Below are 22996 nucleotides of genomic sequence, written 5' to 3'. Positions count from 1 at the left end.
TATTTGTAATAATGACAATTACAACAATACTGAATGAACAATGAACACTTATTTTAACTTAATATAATACATAAATCAAATCTATTTGGTTTCAAATAAATAATGAAACATGTTCAATTTGGTTTAAATAATGCAAAAACACAGTGTTGGAGAAGAAAGTAAAAGTGCAATATGTGCCATGTAAAAAAGCTGACGTATAAGTTCCTTGCTCAGAACATGAGAACATATAAAAGCTGGTGGTTCAATATTACCAGTTCTTCAATATTCCCAGTTAAGAAGTTTTAGGCTGTAGTTATTATAGGAATTATGACGCGGACTATTTCTCTCTATACCATTTGTATTTCATATACCTTTGACTATTGGATGTTCTTATAGGCACTTTAGTATTGCCAGCCTAATTTCGGGAGTTGATAGGCTTGAAGTCATAAACAGCAATGTGCATCAAGCATTGCTAAGAGCTGCTGGCAAACGCAGTAAAGTGCTGTTTGAATGAATGCTTACGAACCTGCTGCTGCCTACCACCGCTCAGTCAGACTGCTCTATCAAATATCAAATCATTGACTTAATTATAATATAATAAACACACAGAAATACGAGCTTTTGGTCATTAATATGGTCAAATCCAGAAACTATCATTTCGAAAACAAAACGTTTATTCTTTCAGTGAAATACGGAACCGTTCCGTATTTTATCGAATGGGTGGCAACCCTAAGTCTAAATATTGCTGTTACATTGCACAACCGTCAATGTTATGTCATAACTATGTAAAATTCTGGCAAATTAATTACGGCCTTTGTTAGGAAGAAATGGTCGCATATACCCGACTCTGCTTGCACTGAACACAAGAGAAGTGACACAATTTCCCGAGTTAATATTGCCTGCTAACATGAATTTCTTTTAACTAAATATGCAGGTTTAAAATATTATACTTCTGTGTATTGATTTTAAGAAAGGCACAAATGTACCGGACCATAAACATCAATGCAACGATTGTGCTTTTTTCGCGAATGCGCTTTTGTTAAATCATCACCCGTTTGGCGAAGTTGAAGTAGGCTGTGATTCAATGATAAATCAACAGGCGCCACATTGATTATATGCAACGCAGGACAAACTATTTAACCTAGTAATATCATCAACCATGTGTAGTTAACTAGTGATTATGTGAAGATTGATCGGCCATGCCGATTAATTGGTCGACCTCTAATAGAGTTAGTTGAAATGTTACTGATAGTCTGTAGAGCAAATAAAGTGTTATTGATCATTATTTCCCCCTCATTTTTGCACACCTGGACCTCTCACAAACATCATTAGTTCATCCTTGGGCTCCCGAGTGGCGCAGCGGTCTAAGGCACTGCATCTCTGTGCTAGAGGGGTCACTACAGACCCTGGTTCGAGGCTGTATCAGGCTGTATCACCACCGGCTGTGATTGGGAGTCCCACAGGGCGGCGCACAATTGGCCCAGTGTTGTCCGGGTTAGGCCGTCATTGTAAATAATAATTTGTTCTTAACTGACTTGCGTAGTTAAATAAAGGTTAAATAAATAAAACATGTAAATCCTTTACATAGTGACAGAGGACAGATATACAGAGGAACGACTCACAGCTGTAGTCACTGAGTATGTAGACAACAGTAATGACGTTGTCCAGACAGGGCCAATGGTCGGGGTTACATTGCAGACCCTCCTCAAAGGCATGCCGCGCCAATGGAATGCGCAGCAGTCGCACAGCCACCTGACCAATCTTGTACCATATGTTCACATCTGTGGAATCCAGCATCACAGCCTATGAGAAAACATATACCTCCAAGTCACACTTGAACAAACGTATTTTGTTTACCACAAAAATGTTGCTTAACAAGTCTCTTCTTCCTACTTGTGTCCTTTAGTAGGGGTTTCTTTGCAGCAATTCAACCATGAAGGCCTGATTCACGTAGTCTCCTCTGAACAGTTGATGTTGAGATGTGTATGTTACTTGAACACTGTGAAGCATTTATTTGGGCTGCAATTTCTGAGGCTGGTAACTCTAATTAACTTATCCTCTGCAGCAGAGGTAACTCTGGGTCTTCCTTTCCTGTGGCCGTCCTCATGAGAGCCAGTTTTATCATAGTGCTTGATGGTTTTTCTGACTGCATTTGAAGAAACTTTAAAAGTTCTTGAAATTTAAAGTAATGATAGACTGTCGTTTCTCTTTGCTTATTTGAGCTGTTCTTGCCATAATATGATATTTTACCAAATAGGGATATCTTCTGTATACCCCCCACCTTGTCACAACACAACTGATTGGCTCAAACGCCTTAAGGAAAGAAATTCCACAAATTAACTTTTAACAAGGCCCAAGTGTTAATTGAAATGCATTCCAGGTGACTACCTCATGAAGCTGGTTGAGAGAATGCCAAGGGTGTGCAAAGCTGTCATCAAGGCAAAGGCTAGCTACTTTGAAGAATCTCATATAAAATATATTTTGATTTGATTAACACTTTTTTGGGCTACTACATGATTCCATGTGTTATTTCATAGTTTTGACGTCTTCACTATTATTCTACAATGTTGAAAATAGTAAAAATAAAGAAAAACCCTGAGGTGTGGTGTGTCCAAACTTTAGACTGGTACTGTATGTCCTTGTACCGATTATTTTTAAGTTAGTCATATGACATGCAGATAGTAAACCACCTAGTGGGTCAATTTCCACAACAACTAAGAGCATTGAAGCGTGAGGCTCAACTTCTCCACTTTTTTGGTGCGCTGGCTACAACGCCGTGAACAGTGTGAAGCGAACCCATGCATATGTGCAGATATTGTGTGTGACTGTGTGAGCGCGAAGTCTTGCATCTCGCTCATCTCAATAACTATAATAATAATAATATTTATTTAACTAGCTGAGCCAGTTTTTTTTTACCAAAGTTATAAGGCTAATTTAGTAGCTTGTGACGTCAGTGATCTTTAGGTTGGAAAGTGGGAGCTCTAGGAAGATGGCCGAGTTTCCAACTTGGAATTCCGAGTTGAATGACCTTTCAAAGCAATTTTTCCCAGTCAGAGCTCGTTTTTCCAAGTCCCCAGTTGTCATGAACACACTGAAGTCAGTTGCCGCAAGTTCCAAGTTGTCTTGAACGTGGCACAAGTCTACATAAATCTCCCATTAGATGCCATCTTAACCAACTTCCTGGAATTCAAATGCACTATTGATGTCGCGTTCACCTCATCTCAGAAAATGTGTGCGAGTTCAAATTAACGTAAGTTATTTGCGTAGAGCTTCCTATTGGCTGATTCTGGTACCTCCCAAGTGGGAAACTCGGGATCCGACTCTTCCAACTAGGTTAGAAAGTCGGAAATTTCAGAGTTTCTGACACGACGTGAACGCAGCATTATTATTCATATACTGTAGGAATGAATGGTGTCACGTGATCGATGGCTTTGTCCATTCATTTATACAGTCATTGTGATACCCTATGAATCATAGTAGCTAGCGATACCCTGAACCATTGCCGCGTTCAAATCTCAGACTTCTGAATACAGTGCATTCAAGACAACTGGGAACTGAAGAAAAAAAAACAGCTCATCCAACTTGGAATTCCAAGTCGGAAACTCTGGTATCTTTCTAGAGCTCCGACTTGAAGATCACTGATGCTATGATTTGACCCCCAAAAAATGTGTTCTTTCAAGACAAATGGGAACTCTGAAAAATACGAGGGCAAATCATGACGTCTGTGATCTTCAGGTCGGAAAGTCTGAGCTCTAGAAACAGGCCCGAGTTCCCGAGTTGGAATTCCGAGTTGGGTGGCCATTCAAAACGATTTTTCCCGGTCGGACCTCATTTTCTTCAGTTCACAGTTGTCTTGAACGCACTGAAGTCAGGGAATTCCGAGTTCCCAGTTGTTTTGAACCCGGCATTTCCAGACAAATGGAAACTCAGGAAAACCTTTGGTCATATCATTATGTCAGTGATCTTCAGGTCAGAAAGTAGGAACTCTAAAAAGGAAGTGTGCGTTTCCAAGTTGGAATTCGGAATAGGATGACCATTTAAAAAAAAAAAATCCCAGTCGGGCTCGTTTTTTGGGGGGAGTTCCCAGTTGTCTTGATCGCACTAAAGTCTGAGATTTCCCAGTTGTTTTGAACACACACGTATCTGGGCAGAGGACATGATGAATCTTCTCTCCAGACTCCTAATATTGATAGCACAGATAGAACAATGAGAAAGATATTTCACCTGATGTATAAATGTGAAGCATCCACTTGGCGTTTCTACTCATTAGCAAATATGGTAGTCAGAGGAAGCCCAGTGGCCCCAGAAGGAAAATATGTAACGAGATGGATTTTGGCCGACATTCTTCAAATTTTCTCATCTATGAAACATTTGATCTCAATACAGCTTTCTGTTCCCAAAACTACAGTATGTTTCGAACAAAGTGGACTGTTTTGTAGACATTATCCTTTGCCAAAGATGTTTAGGAGTGCAAAGGTGAATTGAGTTATTGCGCAAGCGCACTTCACATAATAGGCGTTCCCTAATGGAAATATGCAAATGAAAGCCAAAACGCGCCAATAGGATCTCGCTAGCTCATGCATGACTCTACATTTGACATTTTAGTCATTTAGCAGATGCTCTTATCCAGAGCGACTTACAGTAGTGAATGCATACATTTCATACATTTTTTCTTCCGTACTGGTCCCCCTTGGGAATCAAACCGACAACCCTGGCGTTGCAAACACCATGCTCTACCAACTGAGCCACACGGGACTCTGTCACTGTGACTAATTTATTCTAATTTGAAATGATGTGCTGTGGTCTCTTTTGGTTTAGTTATACAAATCTTTGTTGATAGTCTCGTCCTAGCCTAGGCAGCTGATAGTGGCGCTCGCGCAGGCTAGTCTCCTCCTCTGCCCAGACACTGGTTGGTTCAGTGATACTTTGTCAATCTACCGATATAAAACTGAGGCAAGGTTGTTGATTTGATGACGAAAATATATAGCTGGCTATCCTCGTCCTATTAATCTCAATCCTGACCTGAGAGGAATCAGTCACCGGCTAAATAGCTAGCTAGCTCTAGCGCTACAACTAAGACGGTTTAGTGTAGCTACAATTTGCTAGCTAGCCTCAGTGTGCATCACTTTTGCATTTTGTTTAGCTAGCTACTCGCCACTTACCAATCCTTCTCAATCTCATCATTCACCAGACTTGTTCAGCGCTTGGAAAATCGAGAATATTTAGGGAGTCTGCATCAATATGATACAATATAAAAAGCTAGCTGTGGTGGAATTGGAAACTTTGACACACTTTTGTTGTCAATGCATTAGCTAGAGAACTCGTTCACTCTGATCTGTTCCGTTGGCTAGTAAAACCATGGATTATTGGACAGCCTAATAGAGGGGCGGGTTCAAAGCGGCAATCATAAAATCTGATATTCCGTTGATTGCACGCCATTGGTGCACGCTCTCTGCTCTCATTCCGTCATTTCTTTCAGACCCCGCGCGCGTTGGCTTGCAAAACGAGTTTACCCAAAACAGAGACGGGTATCTCTGCCCCATCGTTACCAGCTAGTTAACACAGCCACAAAGTCAAAACCTAATTCTACAATTTCTCTTCAACATCTATGTGTACGTACGTGTCTTATCGTGCGTAGTCTGTGTCAGTGATGTGAAGTGATCGTGATCGTTGTTCCATAACGTGTATTTTTATCTGTTTAAAAAAAAATATATATACACTTCTACTGCTTTCATCAGTTACCTGATGTGGAATATAGTTCCATGTAGCCATTGCTCTATGTAGTACTGTGCGCCTCCCATTTTCTGTTCTTTACTTGGGAATTGTGAAGAGACCTTTGGTGGCATGTCTTGTGGGGTATGCATGGGTGTCCGAGCTGTGTACTAGTAGTTTAAACAGACACCTTGGTGCATTCAGCATTTCAACACTTCTTTCAAAAACAAGTAGTGATGAAGTCAATATCTCCTCCACTTTGAGCAATGAGAGATTTACATGCATATTATTAATGTTACCTCTCGTGTACATTTAAGGGCAAGCTGTGCTGCCCTGTTCTGAGCCAATTGTAATTTTTTGGTGTCCCTCTTTGTGGCACCTGACCACATGTCCAGATGTGACAAAACTAGAGCCTGTAGGACCTGCCTTGTGTATAGTGTTGTTAAAAAGGCAGAGCAACACTTTATTATGGACAGACTTCTCCCCATCTTAGCTACTGTAGTATGTGTTGACCATGACAGTTTTAGTCATCTGTACTTTACAATACTATTTATATTGTACTTTTTACTCCATACATTTTCCCTGACACCCAAAGTACTTGTTACAGTTCGACTGCTTAGCTGGACAGGAAAATGGTCTAATTCACACACATATCAAGAGAGCATCCCTGGTCATCCCTACTGCCTCTGATCTGGTGGACTCACTAAACACAAATGCTTAATTTGTAAATTATGGCTGAGTGTTGGACTGTGCCCCTGGCTATCCATAACTTAAAATAACAAGAAAACCGGGCCGTCTGGTTTGCTCAATATAAGGAATGTGAAAATGATTTATACTTTTACTTTTGATACTTAAGTAAGCTATATTTATTCAAGTAGTATTTTACTGTGTGACTATCACTTTTACTTGAGAAATGTTCTATTATGGTATCTTTACTTTAACTCAAGTATGACAATTGGGTACTTTTTCCACCACTGGTTATTATTTAGGTAGTGTGAAGTGTAGCACAGTGTAACGCCCTGGCCATAGAGAGGGTTTTTTGATCTCTATTTTTGGTTAGGCCAGGGTGTGACATAGGTGGGCGTTCTAGGTTTCTTTTTCTATGTTGGTGGTTTTCTTTGTTTCCGCCGTGTATGGCTCTCAATCAGGAACAGGTGTAGATCGTTGTTGCTGATTGAGAGTCATACATAGGCAGCCTGTTTTTCCTTTGGGGTTTGTGGGTGAATGTTTTTCTGTTTAGTTTGTTCCTGACAGAACTGTTGCTGGTCGTTTTTTGGTTCTTTTTGTATAGTGTTCATTCGGTTATTAAAATCTTGTAATATGAACACATCCTCCACTGCACCTTGGTCTCATTTGAACGACGGCCGTTACACACAGATAATTTTCTACCAACCTTTACTTCGCTATACAAAGTATGTCTTCTAATCTTTCATGGCTAGTTGCAGGTGGTTTGTTTGAATTTAGAACATTTTCTGTTATTAAATTAAATCACATTTTTGCTCCATGAAGTTGTCAAACAATGTGTAAGCCGCCATCTTGTCTACTTCATGTCACGGGCTGGCTCGAAGAACAACAGGAGAGGTAGAGTCAGGCGCAGGAGACAGAGAGTTCGTGACCACACTTCTTTATTTGAAGTAACTGGATGTGGTCGTCAAAGTATAGGGGCGCAGCCCTTAAATATTCTGCGATGGTGTACACAAATAAAATGAACCACTGGCAGAAGGAAAACTCAGTACACGTTCTTTTCGCACACAAAAAACCCGGACAAGCAACACAATCACGTACAACCACATACATCCTACGCTAACCTAAATAACCCCCCCTTACTAATGACAAACCCAAAACAGGTGCGTGCCTACCTAGACCTAACCAAACGAAAGTGAAACAAAAAGGGATCGATGGTAGCTAGTAGGTCGGCGACGACGACCGCCGAGCTCCGCCCGGCCGAGGAGGGGCGCCACCATCCGTCACTGTCGTGACACTTCAAATCTTTTCATAGATTGAGAACGGTGAATGTCATTCAACGTGACGTTTGATTCCTGAGTTGCTGTAACGGCCCTATGTGGAGCTGGTGTAGAGAGTCAGGCGCAGGACAGCAGATACGCGTAATCAAAGTCTTTACTCAAAAAAGACAAATATACAAAGAAAATCACGAGCCCACAAAGACGGACCGAATTACAACAAATAATCACTCACAAACACAACATGGGGAACAGATGTCTGGATGCTCTAGAAGTGCAGGAGGGGTGAAGTCAGGCGCAGGAGACCAAAGGTACATGTAGCACGTTTAATAGATGCCAAGTCAAAAAATGCCAAACACTAGGCAGGGAACAAGGAATCCAAATAGGGCAAAATACACCAGAACTGAGTCGGGACACAGCCCAGGGAAAACCGTCCTTGCCACGAAATACAGCAGAGAAAAAACAATCCCCAAACCCCACGACAGAAAACACAAACAATCCCGCACAAACCTAAACCTAGAACGACAGACTAAATACCCCCACTAACGAACTAACTCAAAACAGGTGCTCACACAAAACAGACATCACCAAATGAAAATGAAAAGGGGATCAGTGGCAGCTAGTTGTCACGTCCTGACCAGTAAAGGGGGTTATTTGTTATTGTAGTTTGGTCAGGGCGTTGCAGGGGGTGTTTGTTTTATGTATTTCGGGGTTTTTGGTTTATGTTCTATGTTAGTATATTTCTATGTTTATTCTAGTGTGTCTATTTCTATGTTTAGTTTCTTGGGTTGACCTTCAATTGGAGGCAGCTGTTCCTCGTTGCCTCTAATTGAAGGTCCTATTTAGTAGGGGTGTTTTTTCCTGTGTTTTGTGGGTGGTTGTTTCCTGTTTTGTGTATGTTGTAACTGACAGGACTGTTTACGGTCGTTTTGTTGTTTGTTTGATTTTGAGTTAAATAAAAGTAAATATGAGCACGTCACACGACGCGTCTTGGTCCCCATTAGACAACCCGCGTTACACTAGTAGGCAGGCGACGACGACCGCCGAGCGCGCCCGAACGGGGAGAGGAGCCACCTTCCGTAGACGTTGTGACGGTATCCCCCCCCTGACGCACGGCTCCCACAGCACGCCGACGCCGGCCTCGAGGACGACCCGGAGGGCGAGGTGCAGAGCGATCCGGATGGAGGCTGTGGAACTCCCGCAACAGTGATGGGTCCAGGATGTCCTCCACCGGTACCCAGCACCTCTCCTCCGGACCGTACCCCTCCCAGTCCATGAGGTACTGCAGGCCCCCTACCCGGCGCCTGGAGTCCAAGATGGAACGGACTGTGTATGCCGGGGCCCCCCCGATGTCCAGGGGCTGCCGAGGGACCTCCTGCACCTCAACGTCCTGCAGTGGACCAGCTACCACCGGCCTGAGGAGAGACACATGAAACGAGGGGTTAATACGGTATAAGAGGGGAGCTGTAACCTATAACACACCTCGTTTATCCTCCTCAGGACTTTAAATGGCCCCACAAATCGCGGACCCAGCTTCCGGCAGGGCAGGCGGAGGGGCAGGTTCCGGGTTGAGAGCCAGACCCTGTCCCCCGGTGTGAACACGGGGGCCTCACTGCGGCGGCAGTCAGCGCTCTCCTTTTGCCGTCCACCAGCCCGTTTAAGGGATTCCTGGATGGCGCTCCAGGTCTCCTTTGAGCACTGCACCCAGTCTTCTACCGCAGGAGCCTCAGTCTGGCTCTGATGCCAGGGCACCAGGACCGGCTGGTAACCCAACACACACTGAAAGGGCGACAGGTTAGTAGAGAAGTGGCGGAGAGAGTTCTGCACCATCTCGGCCCATGGCACGAACCTCGCCCACTCTCCCGGCCGGTCCTGGCAATAGGACCGCAGAAACCTGCCCACATCCTGATTAATTCTCTCCACCTGCCCATTACTCTCGGGGTGAAAACCTGAGGTCAAACTGACCGAAACCCCCAATCGCTCCATAAACACCCTCCACACCCGGGACGTAAACTGGGGACCCCGATCAGAGACGATGTCCTCAGGCACCCCGTAGTGCCGGAAGACGTGAGTAAACAGGGCCTCCGGGGTCTGTAGGGCTGTAGGAAGACCGGGCAAAGGGAGTAGACGGCAGGACTTAGAGAACCGATCCACAACGACCAGGATCGTGGTGTTCCCCTGAGACGGCGGGAGATCGGTGAGGAAATCCACCGACAGGTGGGACCACGGCTGCTGTGGAACGGGGAGGGGCTGTAGTTTCCCTCTAGGCAGGTGTCTAGGAGCCTTACATTGGGCGCACACCAAACAGGAAGAGACATAGAAGCTCATGTCCTTCGCCAATGTGGGCCACCAGTACTTCCCTCTAAGACCCCGCACCGTCCGCTCAATCCCTGGATGACTTGAGGAGGGTAGCGTGTGCAACCACCTGATCAATCGATCGCGGACGCCGAGCGGGACGTACTTCTGACCCGCGGGACACTGAGGTGGAGTAGGTTCTGACTGTAACGTCCGCTCGATGTCCGCGTCCACCTCCCAGACCACCAGTGCCACCAGACAGGAGGCCGGAAGTATGGGAGTGGGGTCGATGGACCGTTCCTCGGTATCGTAGAGACGAGACAGTGCGTCGGCCTTAGTGTTTCGGGAACCTGGTATATACGAGATAGTAAACTGGAATCTCGTGAAAAACATAGCCCACCTAGCTTGACGAGGGTTCAGTCTCCTCGCCGCCCGGATGTACTCCAGATTACGGTGGTCAGTCCAGATGAGAAAAGGGTGTTGCGCCCCCTCAAGGCAATGTCTCCACACCTTCAGGGCCCTTACCACAGCCAGCAACTCACTGTCCCCCACATCATAGTTACGCTCCGCCGGACTCAGCTTCTTCGAAAAGAAAGCACAGGGGCGAAGCATTGGGGGCGCGCCCGAGCACTGTGATAGCATGGCTCCAACCCCAGCCTCGGACGCGTCCACCTCCACTATGAATGGCAAAGAGGGGTCCGGATGCGCGAGCACAGGAGCATCGGTAAACAGAGTCTTCAGCCGACCAAAAGCTCTGTCCGCCTCCGCTGACCACCGCAACCGCACCGGCCCCCCCTTCATCAGTGAGGTAATGGGAGCCGTCACCTTCCCAAAGCCCCGGATAAACATACGGTAGTAATTGGCAAACCCTAAGAACCGCTGCACCTCCTTAACCGTGGTCGGAGTCGGCCAATTACGCACGGCCGAAATGCGGTCACATTCCATCTACACCCCGGATGTGGAAATGCGATACCCCAGAAAAGAGACGGCTTGTTTGGAGAACACACATTTCTCGGCCTTGACGTACAGGTCATGCTCCAACAGTCGCCCAAGCACTTTACGCACTAGAGACACATGTGCGGCGCGTGTGGCGGAGTAGATCAGAATGTCATCGATGTACACCACCACACCCTGACCTAGCAGGTCCCAGAGAATCGCGTCTACAAAGGATTGGAAGATGGCTGGAGCATTCTTCAACCCATACGGCATGACGAGGTACTCATAATGGCCAGATGTGGTACTAAATGCGGTTTTCCACTCGTCCCCATCTCGGATACGCACCAAATTGTACGCACTCCTGAGATCCAGTTTTGTGAAGAAGTGTGCCCCGTGAAATGACTCCACCGCCGTAGCGATGAGAGGTAGCGGGTAACTGAAACCCACAGTGATGGAATTTAGACCTCTATAGTCAATGCACGGACGCAAACCTCCCTTCTTCTTCTTCACAAAAAAGAAGCTCGAAGAGACAGGTGATTTGGATGGCCGAATGTATCCCTGCCTCAAGGACTCAGTGAAGTATGTCTCCATAGCCACCGTCTCCTCCTGAGACAGGGGATACACGTGACTCCTGGGAAGTGCAGCGTTAACCTGGAGGTTTATCGCACAATCTCATCGTCGATGAGGTGGTAATAGAGTCGCCTTCGTTTTACTGAAGGCGATAGCCAAATCGGCATATTCTGAGGGAATGCGCACGGTAGAGACTTGGTCTGGAATCTCCACCGTAGTCGCACCGATGGAACCCCCTACACATCTGCCCAAGCACTCCTTCGACCACCCCTTAAGAGCCCTCTGTCTCCACGAAATCTTAGGATTGTGATTGGCCAGCCAGGGAATCCCCAGCACCACTGGAAACGCAGGGGAATCAATGAGAAAGAGGCTAATCCGCTCCTCATGACCCCCCCGCATTACCATGACCAGTGGAACTGTGGCCTCCCTGACCAGCCCTGACCCAAGTGGTCGACAGTCTAAGGAGTACACGGGGAAGGGTTGGTCCAACTGATCCAAAGGAATCGCTAACTTAGTTGCGACCCCACGGTCCATAAAACTCTCAGCCGCGCCTGAATCGACTAGCGCCTTATGCTGGGAATGAGGGGAAACTCAGGGAAAGAAACCACTACATGCATGTGGCCGACAGGGGGCTCTGGGTGAGGCTGGTGCTGACTCACCTGAGGTGTCGGAGTAGTGCTCTGCCTGCCCTCTTGACTCTCGGACGAGCTTCTCCAGCACCGGTCGGCAATGTGTCCTCTCTGACCACAGTGGGCGCAGGAGAAGACTCCCCCTCCAGTCTTCCTAGCTGCAGCACCCCCTATCTCCATGGGCGTTGGAGCAGGAGTGCTGGGAGGTGGAATGAACAGGGCCCGATCGGGACGCCCACGGGCAGCCAGCAAGTTGTCCAATCTGATGGACAGATCTATGAGTTGGTCCAGTGTCATGGTAGTGTCCCTACATGCCAGCTCCCAGCGGATGTCCTCTCTCAGACTACACCGATAATGATCCATCAGGGCCCTTTCATTCCACCCCGCTCCAGCGGCCAGGGTCCGGAACTCCAGCACGAAGTCCTGCGCACTCCTCGTCTCCTGTCTCAAATGGAACAGCCGCTCACCCGCCGCTTTGCCCTCCGGTGTATGATCGAACACAGCACGGAAGCGGCGGGTGAACTCTGGGTAATGGTCCCTTGCAGAGTCCGGACCCTCCCAGACGGCGTTGGCCCATTCTAGGGCTTTACCCGTGAGACAGGAGACGAGGACGCTGACGCTTTCCTCTCCCGAGGGAGTAGGGCGAACGGTCGCCAGGTAAAGCTCCAACTCGAGCAGGAACCCCTTACACCCAGTGGCCGTCCCATCGTACTCCCCCGGGAGCGCGAGCTTAATCCCGCTGGGGCTGGGCGTCGTCGGCGCTGGTAGGGGTGCAGGTTGTAGGACAGCTGCAGGTGTGGTGGGCAAAGCGCTTCTCTCCCAGCTCTCCATTTGCGCCAACACTTGGTCCATGGCTGTAACCAGGCGATGTAGGATGGTAGTGTGTTGGGCGACCCATTCCTCCATGGACGAGTGGGGCGCTTCCGCTCCTGCTGACTCCATAATTCAGGTGCGGGATTCTGTCAGGATGCTCTAGAAGTGCAGGAGGGGTGAAGTCAGGCGCAGGAGACCAAAGGTACTTGTAGCACGTTTAATAGATGCCAAGTCAAAAAACGCCGAACACTAGGCAGGGAACAAGGAATCCAAATAGGGCAAAATACACCAGAACTGAGTCGGGACACAGCCCAGGGAAAACCGTCCTTGCCACGAAATACAGCAGAGAAAAAACAATCCCCAAACCTGTCACGGTTGTCGTTGGTTAAGGAGGACCAAAATGCAGCAGGTATGTGTAAGCTCATCTTGACGTTTATTAACTCAGAATGAACGTACAAAAAAAACAAACAAGAGCACGAACGATCAACAAACAGTCTGGCAAGGCACAAGGCTAAACACAGAACAATCTCCCACAAACACACAGACAAACACACCCAACTAATATAGGACTTCCAATCAAAGGCAACACCACACAGCTGCCTTCAATTGGAAGTCCACCCCAATTAACTCAACATAGAAACAGACTACCTAGACTAAACATAGAATGCATGAATCTCAAACAGTGCCCAAAAAACCCCGGAATACTAAATCAAATGCCCTTACTACAAAAACACCACCCTGAACCACATAAAACAAATACCCTCTGCCACGTCCTGACCAAACTACAATAACAATTAACCCTTATACTGGCCAGGACGTGACAAAACCACACGACAGAAAACACAAACAATCCCGCACAAACCTAAACCTAGAACGACAGACTAAATACCCCCACTAACAAACTAACTCAAAACAGGTGCTCACACAAAACAGACATCACCAAACGAAAATTAAAAGGGGATCGGTGGCAGTTAGTAGGCCGGCGACGACGACCGCCAAGCGCCGCCCGAACGGGGAGAGGAGCCACCTTCCGTAGACGTTGTGACAACAGAGGGTTAAATAATAAACAAGTAATTGGTTGAGTGAGGCCAGGTGTGTAAGACAAAGACAGAACAAATGGAAAATGAAAAATGGATCGGCGGTGGCTAGAAAGCCGGTGACGTCGACCGCCGAACGCCGCCCGAACAAGGAGAGTGACCGACTTCGGCAGAAGTAGTGACAGTTGCACTCATGACATGCGGCACTTTGGGTTGGACACCCTCCTGTCTCAATCAATAAGAGATTAAGATTTGAAATAGACAAGATGGCGGCGTACACATTGTTGGATTACTTCTTGAATCAAAACATGCATTTAATTACATTGAGCTGAGGCCAGCTCAATGCTGATTGGTTAATTGTTTTATAATTTTTTTATCAAGGGTGGCCAAATACTTGCTGGCATCAATCAATCAAATGCTACGGCCTCAAGATGTTATACTCTTTTGGTCCAGACAGCATCAGAAACATGGGCTACACATACTAGGACAGAGGTGCACTGTTTCCCTCGCTCAGATGATTTCTCAGGTGAGATTCAGCCACTTGCTAATTGCCGTAAAATTACGAAAACAAAGAGCGAGACGAAAGAGAAATTAATGATTTTATCATTTGTATTTTTTTAATGGTCAAATATTTGGGGAAGCCTGACTTCCCTTGGCACCCATGAATACACGCCACTGTTGGTCAGCATGTTAGTCTTGAATGATGCATGCCAAGATATACCAGAGATAGGGGCTGTTTGTGGTTGATTTGCATCCACACAAGTCAAACGGGGTTCACCAGTATGAACAAAATCGCAAACCGCTTTTTTTGTTCAAGCCCTCGATAACTGTTGTCCGCTAATGATGATAATCTCTTTGCATCTGCCAATTTATTGGCTGTCCAGTATCCAGATGACCTTTCCCCAGAGCTTCCTCTACAGTTAATTTCTTTCCGTAATGTGTTGAGGCAGGTAACATAACTGCTGTATTTGAAGCACCACTCGCTTCTGCCCAGTTTCCCTTATGTTGCTATGGCAATCGAGTCGTTTTTTACCATCCCTGTAACTGTCATTTCTGCGGGAAGATAATTTTCTACACTAAAACTTATAAAGAACTATAGAAGCATTAAAGCCGATTCATGGTCAATCTGGTATCTGTATTGGCCGTACAGCATTTACTGCGATGTGGCCTCTGCAGAAGTAAGAGCATTCATACTAATTGTGCGTTGCAGAGCAGAGCTGTTGTGAAAGAAGTGAGTTTGTGCTTATACAGGACATACTGCGCCCACCTACAGTCAACCAATTATGTCAATGCGTAGCTATACAGAGCATTTGTAACAACATTTGGGAGGGGCACGGCTATGTGGTACGGAGCTTGATTTGACCAACACAAGCCTCTGGAGGCTCCGTAATTGCGTCACACCCTCCGTATAGAGTCTCTGGACCACATTCCAGATCAAGCATAAATCGACTTTTAGGCTCTTGGTCTGATATGTGCTTTTAAACACCTGAGTAAGCTCAACTCATTGCACTGGCGCCGTCGTAGCCTTGACCACAGCATTTGTTCACCGATATCCCCTTACTTTCAATCAGTTATTTTTATTTTTTTCAAGGCCTGAGGCATTTTTTCAGTCAAGAAACAAACACTTAGCTTCCTAGTACATGTGGAAATTAATAAGCTTGATGGAAGAGTTTTCGGGGTGTTACTGTCAAAATGATTTATAAAAATAAAATATCATTACATTCACAACTTTAGCCTGTCTTCATAAAGCTTCCCCAAGCTGTGACCACTGTGTGTAGAGATTGTTCGGCGTGTTTGAGAGGTGGCATGGTATATCTAGTGCCTATTCTGAATACCAGATACAGGAAAATCCACGTTGTTTTTATGAGTAATACATTTTCACAAAAATATCATTACATTCACAACTTTAAAATGTCTTCATAAAGCTTCCTCAAGACATTAACTTTAAATAGATATTAGTAAGAAGTCTGTGAAAGCTGATATGATACAGTATATCTAGTCTAGTCTGAGTAGCCAAAATCCATGTTTATAGATGATTAAACCATTTGCACACGAATACCATTGCTTTCACAACTTTACACTTTGTTCAAAAGACTTCCCCAACCTGTGACCATCATGTAGAGATAGTTTTGGAGTCTGTAAGAGGTGTTATATCTAGACTAGAGTCTGAGTAGCCAGATAAGTGGGATTTTCCTCTGTGACACCAGTGTAGCAAATTCAGGCGATAGCCCAAATAGGTTTGAGCCCAGGAACGTACACCTGTGAGTCCAGTAGTGCTGTCATTATAAAGCCTACATTAAGGACTACATATAATGACAAAGGTTTTTAATACTGATACAAATGTTGAGCAAAAGATACATTGATACAAGAATGAGGTTCTCTGCAATGCTCTGGACTCTTACCCAGCTGTATGGGAGTGGCAAAATGGTGCAGTGCTGAGTCATTGTTGGCAAAAGTATACTTGCTCCCTCAATTGCCAGCGCTGTAGTTTCAAGCCTCTGCACTGCAGTCACCTGATGCACTGCTATAGTTTGTTTTTAGGGCTAAAAGTAACATTTCCTACTCATCCTGTTTCAGAAAGACAGACATGCTTCACAGCAAAATGTATGTTTTGTCGTTACAGACTGACCTCATTGCCTTCCCTCTCTCTCCACTGGTTATCCCACCCCTTACATCTGTCTCTTTTCCTCTCACCCTATCTCTCAATCCCTTTCTTAACAGCTCAGACTTGGCTGGCTGGCGCTGTCATTGATCCCTGCTGTCAGTGCTTTAAAAAAAGGTTTGCGTCACAGTCATTACAGCACTATAAAAGCCATGGTGATGCAGATCCCACTGTGCAGTCGACCCAGCAACTCCATCAAACATAGAGCTGCCTGTTTCACGAGTCATGAGTTCCATTGGTTACGACCCTTACTTTCCTTCCTCTTCCCACAAGAGGAGGGTGACGCTGCGCAGTGGAGGGTATGGAGGCAGTGCAGGAGGAATGACATCCAGGTCGGTGTATTCCAGCCTCTCTGCCCCCCTCTCATCCCATGGGTCATCCCGGCTGCATTACCCAACATACAGCCGTAGCTCCTCCATGCTGCTATCTGCCTCTGGCTCTGCTGCCACTGCTGAACTGGACATAAGCCAGGCGGTGCAGGTCAGCACTGAGTTCAAGGCTGTGCGGACGCAGGAGAAAGCCCAGCTGCAGGAGCTGAACGACCGCTTTGCCAGTTTTATCGAGCGCGTCCACGAGCTGGAACAGCAGAACAGGCTGCTGGATGCTGAACTGCTGATCCTCAGGCAGAAGCATGGCGAGCCCTCCCACCTCAGGTCCCTATATGAGCATGAGATCCGCCAGCTCCGTGCTGCTGTGGAGGAGGCCCGCGATGAGAAACAGGCTGCTCAGAACCACAGGGACCAGATGGAGGAGGTACTGCAGAGTCTACAGGGCCGTTATGAAGAGGAGGTAATCAGCAGAGAAGAGGTAGAAGGCCGTCTGATGGATGCAAGGAAGAGGGCGGATGAGGCTGCTTTGGGCCGTGTTGAGCTGGAGAAGAGGACAGAGACACTGCTGGATGAGTTGGCCTTCCTGAAACGTCTCCATGAGGGGGAGATAGCGGAGCTGCAGGCCCAGGTGCAGTACAATGCCCGGGTGTCAGTGGAGATGGAAGTGGCCAAGCCAGACCTGTCCGCAGCCCTCCGAGACATCCGTGTCCAGTATGAGAAACTGGCACACCGCAACCTCCAGTCAGCCGAGGAATGGTTCCACAGCAAGGTGAGTGTGATGACAGAAGGCACCGCCCGCAAAACAGACAACGTTCGCAGTGCCAAAGACGAGGCCGGGGAGTACCGGCGCCTGATCAAAACACGGAACCTGGAGATTGAAGCATGCCGTGGGATGAACCAGTCCCTGGAGAATCAGCTACAAGAGGTGGAGGAGAAACAGAGTGCTGAGATCGCAGCCCTACAGGTCAGTGCCAGAGCAGCATGAATGAAAAATGTAACCTGTCTAAATATCTGCATTTGTATAAGTAGTGTAGCAGACTCTTCTGAGTCTAATCTTTCAGACAAATGCGCACAATGAATATTCTACAGAAATGCTGCGTAATGCATTCTTTACATCAACAAAGTAAGTTTTGGCCTATAGAATATGTCGTTTGGTCATGATGTTTGGAAAAACTTTTACATATATCAGATATATTCCACAATAAACACCTCATTAATCGTATTAATGATCTCTCCAAAATAGGAATCAATTGGCCAGCTGGAGGACGAGTTGAGGACAACTAAGAATGAAATGGCTAGGTACCTGAAGGACTATCAAGACCTCTTGAACGTTAAGATGGCTCTGGACATCGAGATAGCAGCTTACAGGTCTGTAACTCATAAAATTAGACATGCATGTTGTGTCTACTTCACAGAGAGGAACTTCCTGCAAAAGTTTGTAATTATACCATTACTATATGATCATAGATTGGATTATATGTGTTTTACAGTAAAACAAATTTAACTGAGTGCCAACCAAGGCCATCTCTTGTGATCTATGTATCTATTCTGTTTCCAGGAAGCTGCTTGAAGGGGAGGAGAATCGCTTCAGTGCTGGAGGACCAGGAGAAATGTCCAGTGTCTACTCCCAAAGCCTGAGTGTTGCCCCATCCTACAACCGCCCCATGTTCTTCATGCAGTCCAGCCTGAGCTCTGCTGCCCCCTACCTACGCATGTACAGCTCATCATTCTCCTCTGCGGATGAGATTATAGCTGCCAGTCAAGCACAGCCTGCTGAGTCAAGTCCTCAGGAAGAAGAGGAGGAAGAAGAGGGGGAAGAAGAGGAGAAGGTAGTCGAGGAAGCAGAGGAAGAGGAAGAAGAGCAAAAAGCAGGTCAGTGTTGTCTAGAGTTTGAATGAATGTGATTTCACTTCTTTTTTTAAGGTTTTGAATTGTCAAGTTCAGTGTCTACAGTGGTTAATAGCTAATCACATTGTCTCTACAGGTGACAATGGAGATATGGAGAAAGAGGAAGCAGGGGAGCCTAACGAAAATGGAGAAGATGAAAGCCAAGAAGGAGGAGATGGAGTGGAGGATGGAGCCACTGAAACAGAAGAAGGGGATGATAAGGGAGAAGAGGAAGAAAGCAAAAAGGAAGTAGAAGTGGCAGAAGAAAAAGAGAAGCCAAAAGAGCAAAATATTTAAATCAAGAATGAATGACACATTGATTGTTCCCTATCGAGGTGCTCTATAAATAGATCAGTTCAGTACAATCAATCAGGAAACCACTGTATATACAGCAGAGGCCTTTATGTTTGAGTTCAAATAAACAGTATGGCTGTACACTGAGTGAAGCAGAGCATGAGAGTGTATGCATGTGTGTGCCTGCAAGGTGCTCTTCAGAACAATAAAAAGCAAATACCTGTATATGAAATACATCAAAATAAATTCAATATGATTGCTTAATTATTGGGTGCGAGAAACAAGAGAGAGCATGTGTGGAGTTTTGTGAGCAAATACTGTATTGTATTAGCCTGTGAAATATTTGTTTGAAAAACCTATGTGCTTTTTTGTCACCACAATATGCCTATAAGAACACCACTGTGTTCAATACTTGATTTGAAATGCCTTAGACCAAATCTTCTTTGTGGGATCCATGATGTACAGTACTGAACACAAATAAAGACATGAAACATGAATTGCTGGTATTATTGCACTATTCAATTCACTACACTTATGAAGTTACTACTCATTTTCATGACTGGCCGGATGAGTCAGCAATAAGTGTATGGAGTGTATAGATAATAGCATTGTCAAATCAGGATGTTCTTTTAGAATAAAAGGGACGTGTATTAGAACAACTGTTTCCTTTATAGGTTGGTTGATAGATGATGTGATTTCTCCACAATGTACCTACTACCTGTATGTGTCATCTGAGAGACGCCCTCTTTGACAGACAATGAACAAACTTTGGAAATTGCTGGTAGTTTCCCACCTTGGTAGATTGTAAAACAATAAAGAACACCTGGCAAAGATAGAATTAAAGACATTTTGGTATTTATTTTTTCAAATTGATGGATAGTATGTAGAGAGCAGGAGCCTTTGTGTGTGTGTGTGTGTGTGTGTCCTCATAAGGTCCTGTGTTTTTCCTGCTGGCTCACTCTCCTTCACATCACTGGCCATAAATCAGAAGTTTTATGACTCAGCTAAGTTGGTCCTGCACCAAAGAATCTGGCCAAATGTCTACTGATGGAGGATGCTAGCAAAAAGCAATTCCATTAGAGAAAGAAGAGAGGACAATCCTACTGCAGTAAACCTTGACAGAGGACGGTCTGTTTTATTCCAAACACTCTTTTTGCACCACACTGGTGGCGGAAATGCACAGCCATTCATACACATACAGGAACACTGTATGAATGCTAAATGATTACATACATACTGTGGGCTATGTGTGACTTGTTGCTATCATATCAAGTTGAATTTTGTGGCTGTGTATCCCCAAGAAGGAGAACACTTGTTCTTTCAAGGATATCAGTTTTACTTGACAGGGACACAGAGAGGGTCTTCATTTCTGCAGTGGCTATAAATCTTCTGACTGTTTGGCTAAAGTTCCCTCTCTTTAGTGTCACTGTTATTCTGAGATGACATACGGTTTGTCTACCATCATCACTCTCTCTTCACATTTTTATTCTCCAAAACAGTCACAGAGACTTTTATTCCTTTATAATATATGGCATAACCCACACTATGCTATTTACACCAACAACTGGACTACAATGCTACAGAGCTCTCAAAAGTTAACTTAGCAGTAGAACTGAGGGGGAAAAAAACAACAAACATGCAGTCCTCTATGTTGGACCTTTGGCCCTGTTACATACAGTATTAGAAAGCCATCGCCCCAAAATCTGCAGCTGCCACCTCCCTCTTTTCCCCTCTGTAGTTTCTTTGTCCTCAGCTCACCCTATCCTCTGCAGCTCCTCCCTCCAACCTTCCCTTTCTTCCTGAAACAAAAGAGTGAATGAGGAGGCAGCATGAGTATCAAACTGATACCAGCACATATTCTCTGTATAAAAAAAAGACAACAAAAAAGGGAAGTTAACAAGTTGGACTTAATGTGTAGGTCATATAGCCACAAGGGTAATGTCCCAAAGCAAACATAACATCACCTGATTTGCTGTTGGGAAGACAATGTAAATGTCAAAGTGTTGTATTGTGTAAATACTGTAAAAAAAAAATTAAAAAAGGAAAGGAAAGGAAAAGAGCCCCATTCTATTCTATTTCATACGAAAGGTCTGTAGATGATAGTGTACAATATACACAAGTATGTTGCTGGGATATTATGGAATTTCACTGTCAGTCACAAAATGTGCTTGAGAGGACTCTACATAAGTCTCGCCACTGATCTGCTTCCCTCTTGTGGAGCAACAAAGTATTAGTAGGGGGTTGTCGACCACGACAGTACCTCCCCTGCTGCTGTTTGTTTCTCACAGGCACTAAGTTCTGGATCTCTAGTGACTTGCAGGACTCTGATGTGCAGCTGATCTCTCAGGGTTTCCCTGGCATCACAGGACCACTGGACACAGCAATATTTCACCACCAGCAATGACTGGTCTATTTCTTTAAAGGTCATCAGGTCGGTAATTTTGTTGGTGTGTACTGAAATACTTTAAGATTAGCAAATGGCTTTGTCAAGGCAAGTGAATGTGGTATTTTGGGGGAATAAGAGGGTTTGTAGTTATATTCTTTAAGTTGTAGAATTTACGTTTTCCAGGTGTGGGGATTCAATGTTTCTGATCATCAAGTAGAGGAGGGGTACCCCAAATGTTTAGTGGACATTTTCCATGCTTTTGACCCAAATGATCATCCACAGGGTAGGGACTGCTTACTGAATCTTCAAAATCCAAATAAATGTACGAGATATGAAATTATATGTCAAAGATTTTTGTTGTTTTTTCATAGGTAACTTGGATGCTGTCTATTTCTCATATACCCACCATGCCATGCTTTTATTAAAGGACTATACTATTGGGTGGCCTCAAGGGGAGCTACTGTTCTTGAGTCCGTACTGTTCATGAGTCCGTACATGTAGGTGGGCGTCTACTCTGTGCCGGAAAAGTCCGATCCAGCCCTGCTGCATACTCCTGGAGTCGCCTCGGTGAGGTCTGCCTCTGCGGTTGTCATACAGAAAAAATCGACACTGGCCAGGAGGTAGAAGCAAAGTGATTAATATACTGTGGTTTTGTTTTCTCATGGTGTATAAATAGATTCTGTTTGCATTGACCTTATATTGTATCTAAATGGTGATCTTTTGTGCACATTACCTACCATATAGCTTTTGGATGGCCTTTCGGTCCTCCCAACTCATCTCCATAGGGCTGCCATTGATGGGTTACAGAGGGTGCATCACTGAGTCAGGGAAAGACAAATCCTAGTACATGTCCTGTCTCATGCAGCAAAACCTGCATTTAAAACACAACGCTAAACATTGAGAATTTCACAGCACACTGAGAAATGTGTATGTGTGCAACACTGAGTGTGTACTGTGCCTGAGGCAGTTTGACCCCATGGTCAGATGGAAAAGCACTGTAGAATTGATCATCATCCAGATGGGTCTGTCCTGACTGGGTTCTATGTGCAACCTCTCCTCCTGCTCCATCGAACAACAAAGGACAGCCCAGGTGACGTCCTGAAGAGGGAGGGTCAGAAACACAAAAACACACAAACCAAAGGGAGGCTGGTCTGAGCACATGAATGAGGAAAATAGAAAACAATAGATTCAACGTGTAAGCACTACAATGGAAATACTATAACAACTGGGCTATGAATCATACAGTAGCATCCAGAGCATGTCTGTAATACCTGTGCCAAAGCCCAGGAGGATATCGATCTCTGCCCCAAGAGAAGTGGGGTCTTCCTTGAAGGAGAGGGGAGTCACCTCAGCCCAGCGCTTGAGGGCCAGAGCTATGATCTGCCGCAGCTGCTGGACAGGCAGGTGGCTGCTGAGGCCGTTTGATAGCAGGCTCTACCTGATCCTGCATTTGGCTTAGCCTGGGCATGGGGCCCAGGGATCCACCTGGACCATGAGTGCGCTTTT

General features: G+C 45.5%; 2 protein-coding genes across 2 annotated transcripts in view; one reads left to right on the top strand and one right to left on the bottom strand.

Annotated features, from left to right (window-relative positions):
* LOC115199587 (calcineurin-binding protein cabin-1) overlaps positions 1 to 13024 on the bottom strand; it is a 134008-nt gene extending 120984 nt beyond the window's left edge. The window contains 2 exon segments of the mRNA XM_075074291.1: positions 1602 to 1782; positions 12731 to 13024. Of these exon segments, the coding sequence (XP_074930392.1) occupies positions 1602 to 1782; positions 12731 to 13024 (475 nt within the window).
* A 3736-nt stretch (positions 13025 to 16760) lies between these two features.
* Positions 16761 to 19601, top strand: LOC115200083 (neurofilament light polypeptide). Its single transcript, XM_029762799.1, has 4 exons — positions 16761 to 17887; positions 18167 to 18291; positions 18482 to 18795; positions 18908 to 19601. The coding sequence occupies exons 1-4, from the start codon at positions 16820 to 16822 to the stop codon at positions 19105 to 19107; spliced, it is 1707 nt and encodes a 568-aa protein (XP_029618659.1). The 5' UTR covers positions 16761 to 16819; the 3' UTR covers positions 19108 to 19601.
* The last annotated feature ends 3395 nt before the right edge of the window (positions 19602 to 22996 follow it).

The sequence above is a fragment of the Salmo trutta genome, chromosome 9 (genome assembly GCF_901001165.1).
Source record: "Salmo trutta chromosome 9, fSalTru1.1, whole genome shotgun sequence".
Classification (NCBI taxonomy): Eukaryota; Metazoa; Chordata; class Actinopteri; order Salmoniformes; family Salmonidae; genus Salmo; species Salmo trutta.
Note: the sequence above shows the minus strand (reverse complement) of the source record. Positions and strands in the feature narration are given on the sequence as shown.

Bases quoted from the DNA above. Each gene is read 5' to 3' on its own strand.
- LOC115200083 (XM_029762799.1), top strand. From the start codon at position 16,820: ATGAGTTCCATTGGTTACGACCCTTACTTTCCTTCCTCTTCCCACAAG. The intron at 17,888-18,166 runs GTCAGTGCCAGA...TCTCCAAAATAG, and splicing joins CTGAGATCGCAGCCCTACAG to GAATCAATTGGCCAGCTGGA. The intron at 18,292-18,481 runs GTCTGTAACTCA...TTCTGTTTCCAG, and splicing joins ATCGAGATAGCAGCTTACAG to GAAGCTGCTTGAAGGGGAGG.